The sequence below is a fragment of the Plasmopara halstedii genome, assembly GCF_900000015.1.
Source record: "Plasmopara halstedii genome assembly, contig: Scaffold_1343, whole genome shotgun sequence".
Taxonomy (NCBI): Eukaryota; Oomycota; class Peronosporomycetes; order Peronosporales; family Peronosporaceae; genus Plasmopara; species Plasmopara halstedii.
In genome coordinates, this window is record NW_020188258.1 from 635,983 (window position 1) to 642,904 (window position 6,922).

Here is a 6,922-nt window from a genome sequence, read left to right on the forward strand (position 1 = left end):
TTAACACTAGACAGCGTTACACGCTATCATAGTCACGAAACTTGACTCCAAGGTCCACAGGCACCTTCGGAACCGTGACACGCGTCCCCTTTGCAAGGTAAATTGTGACGATGTCACCCAACCGCGCTTTTAGCACCTCAGCATACAGCTGACTTCCTTCCATCGTGGAACGTCGAGCATAACTGTCCGACGCCCCGGAATCGATGAGGATCTTCCATGGCTTCTCGAAGCTCTTTACGGTCGCCTCCACGACCAGCAAACACGTTCCGTGTATAAGAGCACGAAGCTTTTCGGGGCTGGGCCCTGATGACCTCTACCTCTCTGAGACTCAACAGAACTCAATTCTTCCCCAGTAGGTTGCCCCGCGTCTACTGGGTAGTGTCGTTTCTTCGCGACGAACAAGACTGGTAGGCATTGGGGTGATGGATCGATGAACCTTGACGCGTCTTGCGCAGGGGCAACCGTTCCGAAGATGATGGGCGTCTACACAGACAAAACACTATCGTATATTTGTGCCCTGCTTGGCAGCTCAGAGCTCCGCTCTCTCGTCCTCAGCATAGCTGAGATCCACGGGCACAGACCCGCTCGACTAGCTGTTGGAGTATGCATTCCAACCAAGTCATGCCGACTTGAATTTGAATTCGGCATCCAATGCCACGCTTATTGCTTCTCTAAACGAAGACGGATGCACGCAGAAGCATTCAGGCCACGCCAGTGCGGAGGCCTTCTATAAACACGGTCACTGTGACCGCCTCCGGAAGGGGATCTACTGCCATTTCGGCAATGAGAGTGCGCATCTCTTGGACGAAGTTCACCAATTCCTTGTTGTCTTGTCGGGCGGCAAGAAAACGCGATCGCACGCGATATGCCTTGATTAGGCGGCGAGAACACTCGTGAGGGCTGCAATTTCAGCTCCGCCCAAGAGGGATACGCAGCTTCGACCAAAGTGCCGCACGTCAGTGCCAATTCTCGCGCTCGACCACCGAGCTTTGACATGATTAGCGCCACGCGCTGTTGCTCGGTCTAGATCATGGCGGATACGATGGCTATCTCGATCTCTCTCACCCAGAGCAGGAGACTCTCTCCATCCTTCTCCTCAAAGACCTTAACACTCGCCATGAGCATTTAAGGGTGGTCAAAATCATTCGTCGCTGATGGTGGCTTCATAGACGAAAATGATGCAGACATCTTCTGCAGCAGGTGCTCTAGCAGCGCGTTTTCGTAATTTGAAAACGCCTCTTGCCGCGCACCGAGTGCCTAAGGGCCATGCGAAGCAAGGTGTTGCACGCCCTCAGAGACAAGCAAGATCATCAACTTTTTAAGGCCGTCCTGCATGCCCTGGGGCAAAGAGGAAAATTGTTCCATCCTCACAGAAGATTAGTTTAAACGACTCAGGCGTAAATTGACTACAAGTGCTACCAAGTGCAGCGGGGCTGCTGTAACTTTGCGCTTAGAGGAAGCGTAAGTTAGGTCACCGAACTTTCGTTGTATACTTAGAATGAGTACGAGTTTGGCGAATCGCGATCCGCTTACTCCAACGGTAATTACAACCTTAACCCAAGGCTAATTAACACTTCCGTTTAAATCCAAAATTGACTTTATTTTTTTATCTGCGGCAGAACCGTCTTATTTTAAATGCATAGATTTTCTTCAAATATGTATAGTATAATGAAAATACATGTATAACTACTGGCTATCCAGCCCCGTATCGTATTCTTGTTTGAATGCAGTTACACCATGACCATTTGGTGTGACACACACCAGTTACCAGGATATGTGAAACTCTGTTACCTTAGTTGCATTTGTAGACTCTGGAGGTGTCGTGCATGGTTTATCTAAGCCAACATGTCATAATTCTCCTCAGTCGGCAGTACCTTGTGATGCACCCATCGGGCAGAGAATAGGAGTCCCACGACTTTGCGGCGAGAAACTTCACTTACTTGTAAATAGAGTTTCCGAAGAAGTGCTTCAGTCTGTATGTCCCCTGTCATTACGCAAAGCAGAAGGCTTTATTGAGCATGAAGTTTTTTTCAAAGGATAGCTTTAAGAGATTACAGCCCTGAAATCATCGAATAGCATGGTTAGTTATGGTATAGAAGCTAATTTCAACAACCTTCATGGACATCTGCAGTATCTCCCCGTTTGTGTTTAGACCCACTATATGGCGGTGTGAAATGCATCCGGGGATCACCGAAACTTTTTGTAAAAAAAAATAGAGCCATTCACAGCACAAAGTGCGTTTTTCGCCACAAACACCACAAGTCGCCCTAGTACTGCGGTCTCTTGAAACACGTTTTTACATTTTAAGACTCCTCGACGCATCCATGCGTTCCTTTGGGCTATCTATCTGCGGGTGTTCAGCAGTTGACGTAGCCAATCTATACGAGCATATAAAAAAGTTCGCAAAAGCTTTGCTGTAACAAGCGAACCTCTGTCTGATACAGCAGCCACAAGATAGCCATACTGAGAATGCGCTTTGTCGATGAGGAGCTTAAGCGCATCCTTATTGGTCACGTTATCGCAGATAGCAGCGCTATGAGCCATCTTGCTCAGACAACATAAAGAACACAATATCGAATTCACCAGATGCGTCTCTAAGAAAATCAGAAATTACGTCAAATCAACACTGACGAAATGGACACGATATTCAAAATAACCGGCGCATGACACAAGAATTACACGCTGACTTGATTCGAGCGGGCGCACATACGCGCTTACTAACTTATACATGCTGGGCCACATATATATAGCGCTCACCGATAAATATTGATTATTTTTTCAAGATGGTATTTCATGAGCCTCGTTTAAGAATGAGGCTCCCCAGCTGGCATCACTACACTTTGAGAGTGACATGGATCAGCTCAGTAATCTGCGGTTGCTATAGTAGTGAATCCGCAAAGAAGCACGCTTTTTGATAGTGCCAAATTTGTTTTTCTAACCTTCTTGCTTTCCAATGCTTCAGAAACGCAACACATGTCGTGCCCGACCCGTAAGCAGTGAGTATGGCCTCGTCAATTTGTGACGTCACCACTATGACATGCGGCAATTTTAGTCGGTATGACGCAAAAGCGCAATTCTAACCACACCAAGTCAGCTTATACGGTACCGCAAAGGTGTACTTGGCGAAAAAATATGACCATTCCTTGGAATAAATGTGGTTACGACGTGGATGTGCGCAGGGACGAATGATCGGGTTGAATTTCAAATACCTTCGAGCCAAGCAGGTACACTCAATAGCATAGATATCTCTATGTGTAGTAAAGTATCCCTTCACATCAGCTTCAAGCTGACAAGACTAAAACGCAATTGAGCCTACTTTGTTAGTGCAACAGGAGTTTGTATAATAATGGTCGTTTGTACAGCTAATATGTTGATTTTTGGCATAATCCTTTAACAATATTGAGCGTGATGGCGTCTTAAACTGCTCAACAATTGTGTCAAATATTGCATATGACCAATATTTACTCAAAACTGGATCATGATTTCGGTAAATCTGAAGCCATTTTGCAAGTATAGACTGCATATACATATTTTCCATCTTTTTATGTATGGCGACATTCATATACTGCGTCGCCACCGCCACAAATGTTATATGCGTGGAGTAATAAGGCTCTCCTGCGCTTAGTCAAGAGCTTTATTGCATATCCCAAGTCTAGAAAGCCTGTCTTGGTAAGTTTCTAGAAACTGGGGACCTGGTTCTGTAAATTTCAAATGCCCATATGTTCGAAAAATCACTTGAAGCTAGGGGCTGGGTCTGCTTGCACATGAACTTGCACTTTGGGGATCTGCTGAAGAGGATTTTCAGATGGTCTTTACGCCATGGAAGAGAAGCATAACCGCAGGGACTTCAACAACCTTTAGAAAACAAACATGCATTGCTAGAGTTTCTAGAAGATACTAGAAAAGAGCCGAACAAAATTAAAAAAAACTTCACTAATTCTCCTTTCATATTATTAACTTGGAGAAACGCATCATTTATAATATCAAACTCTTGTATTGGAATCCCAATAACGATGTTTAAAGTTATAACCCAAGTCACCACACATTTACCATCTATTTATGGATAGTCAAATTAGCACCCGAAAATTTCAATTCTGTTCTTTCTTATCTTCAAGTACGACCCCACAGAATATAATGTTGCAGTTGCGGTGCTGCACGTAGGCATACAATGCTTCGCATGTACGTATCGACGCGCTTGTAATCTTTGTCGTACGTCGCTAGTTGAAGATAAAATTTAAGCGATCGATTATAAAAAGATGGCAGCATATCCCCAATAAAACATTTTGATTGTTCACTTTTCAAAATTCGAAAATGAAGCAGATGTAGCACTTCCTGATAGTGACGATTGATCAAACTCAGCATGTGCTGCTCGAATGTACCACTAGTATTACGTTTGGTTGGTATAGCTTGGGAAAAGATGAGACGGACGCGCATTTGTACAGTAAGTATGTGCCACTATGAAGACAAAAGACCCCTCGAGATGGTAGAAATCCTGTGAAAATTTTCTTTAGAGAGAAAGCCCCATCATGCTGTTCTAATTCTTTATTGCACTTTGGCAAAGATCAACGTAGTCGAGTGCATCGCCGTTTTACATTGACGTCGTAGCGGATGAAGCTAATGTACGAACAAGCTCAAACCGAAGACTCTGACAGGATTTGATTTAGTATCAGTTTGATAGCTTGTACACCTTGGACATATAACATAGTCTTTACATACACTATAGACCACCACATACTCCTAAATCTAGTCAACTATAAAGGAAAGTGCCCTTTATGAAGTTCACAGTAACCTAGTGAGCTCTTAGACTGTGTAGCGCAATTTCCTGACATTCCTACTGTCCAAATTACTGAAAGTTTGTATGATATTGCAACATAAAAAATTTGTCGACTCAGCTCTATTTATATACACGAATAAGGTTTAAAGACGAGCCAGATTTTGCTCTCAATATTAAATAATGAAATGTTATTGCGATCCAGCAACGCGCCGTCAATTTGAAGACGTTTGCAATTCGGTACAATTATATTGCATTCATTCTTAAACATCGAAGGGTTCGCACAAGGTTGTAATATATGTAGCTGTCATCCTAGATATGTCTGCTCTCAGGATTGTGGTGCAAAGTCCGGTGAGCTTTCCGAATCTTATCAATTAGATATTCCCCGTACCTATTTAAGCAAAACTACCGAGACGCTTATATGAATATAAAGGTAAACTAACTATGTAGTAATTCTAGTTCATCAATCTTCAATAATGCACTGCTAGAGGTATGAACTGTGCATATGATTGTTAGATTCGGCATGACCATTCCACCATTCTTCAACTAACCTACCCAAGCGCAAGCCACTTAAAAGTTACTTCATGTGCGAAGTTCTCCCACTACAACCTGCAGGTGCTTTCCTTCGTCAGTCCTTCAACTCTCCATTGTTGCGTTTTCATTCGGACTTCAAAGTGGGTTTAAGCGATTGCTTTAACATCAATGAAGCGAATACTGATGCCGCAATGATGCCAACGATGTCTTCCACAAAGATGAAATTACATCCGCAGGACGAACAGGAAGACTTTTTGACAACAATTCGACGCGGCATTGACGAGCTTGGAAATGATGGTTCGGACAACGAAGATAGCGACGACGACAGCGATGATGACGGATATTTCTATAAGACCAGCAATGAGAACACGTACTACAGTCCTGATTCTAAAGTGCCGGGCGATTCTTTTCTCTTCAACGATGCGTCTGACTTTTCTAGTGCATCAACAGCCTCTTCGTCACTCACCCGGCGGGCTTACCAATTCTCCGACGACGAGAGCGACGACACGGACAATCTCATTTTCCGACTTGAAATGTAAAAAATTGCAATTATATATAGTACTTAATATTTAACATGAAATGGCTACGATTTATGCCCTCAGTACTGCACGTATCATTTACTTTTATAATTTGTAGCGTTCCGACGGTTTGTTGTAGTCGCTGTCATTAAATGTGTTCTGCATTTATGAATTCCATTGCTTATTTTCTTGCTCTTAAACTGTGACAGTCTCGGTTCAAGACTAACTATTTATATAAATTTAAGGTATGCAAACACGTAGTAATGACTTCCTTGACTCATGCTCATTTTCAAAGTTGTTACATCCATTCTGTCTTTCTTGAAGAATTACTTATACACGGCAGCATATTATCTGTTGCATATGATAGGTGTTTTGCTTAGAAACTCTAGTTAGTAATGATTGTCTGTGCATAGATCTATTTGATAGCGCCATGTGCTCAGATGGTGGCACATCTCCGAGCACGATGGCGTTCCTGCAATCACGATTCACTCATTGATTCGGATAATTTGATTATCAGAGCGCTTGTAAGCTAGTGATAATGTGCGTGCTATAACCAGGATTTCAAATTTGCGCCATATCGATTTCTCTGAAATTTCATTGAGCCCCACAAATTTGAACCACTAGCATAACTTTTATTTAGGAAGTCAAGCGTCAGATCCAATGCGATTGCTTTAGGCCTTTATCAAACAATTGTGACAATTAATGAGGTTTTTAGATACATGCGTGTGCCGTGTACTTGTGAAGTTGAGTCGATTCCTTCTATTTTTTTCGAATTTATCGATTAAAGCATGTTATCAGACATGTATGTTGACACTGTAGAGGCTTTATCAAGCTCCCAACCATCTGTTTGCACTGCACTAAGGAAAAATTAGTGTTGCTCTCGCAGCCGTGGAAGCAACTATTTTTTATGCTGCTCAATCTAAACTGCAACCTGTCATTTGTTTGGTAATATCCCACTATCGATCGATGCCAGAACTATTCATTTTTCATGTACAATACCACAATTTAGAAAAAACGTTGCAATCCTTCTATAAAAGCTCTCACTTCTCGATTTGCGGCCTCGCTTGCACCACGAATTGAGATCACCCCGATAGTAGCC

General features: G+C 42.9%; 1 protein-coding gene across 1 annotated transcript; it reads left to right on the forward strand.

Annotated features, from left to right (window-relative positions):
* Positions 1 to 5,355: 5,355 nt before the first annotated feature.
* PHALS_01147 (uncharacterized protein) lies at positions 5,356 to 5,844 on the forward strand (the record flags this gene model as incomplete). The annotated part of the gene is made up of 2 exons (XM_024730954.1): positions 5,356 to 5,445; positions 5,524 to 5,844. 2 exons carry the CDS (start codon positions 5,356 to 5,358, stop codon positions 5,842 to 5,844), a joined length of 411 nt encoding a protein of 136 aa, XP_024581180.1.
* Between the last annotated feature and the right edge of the window lie 1,078 nt (positions 5,845 to 6,922).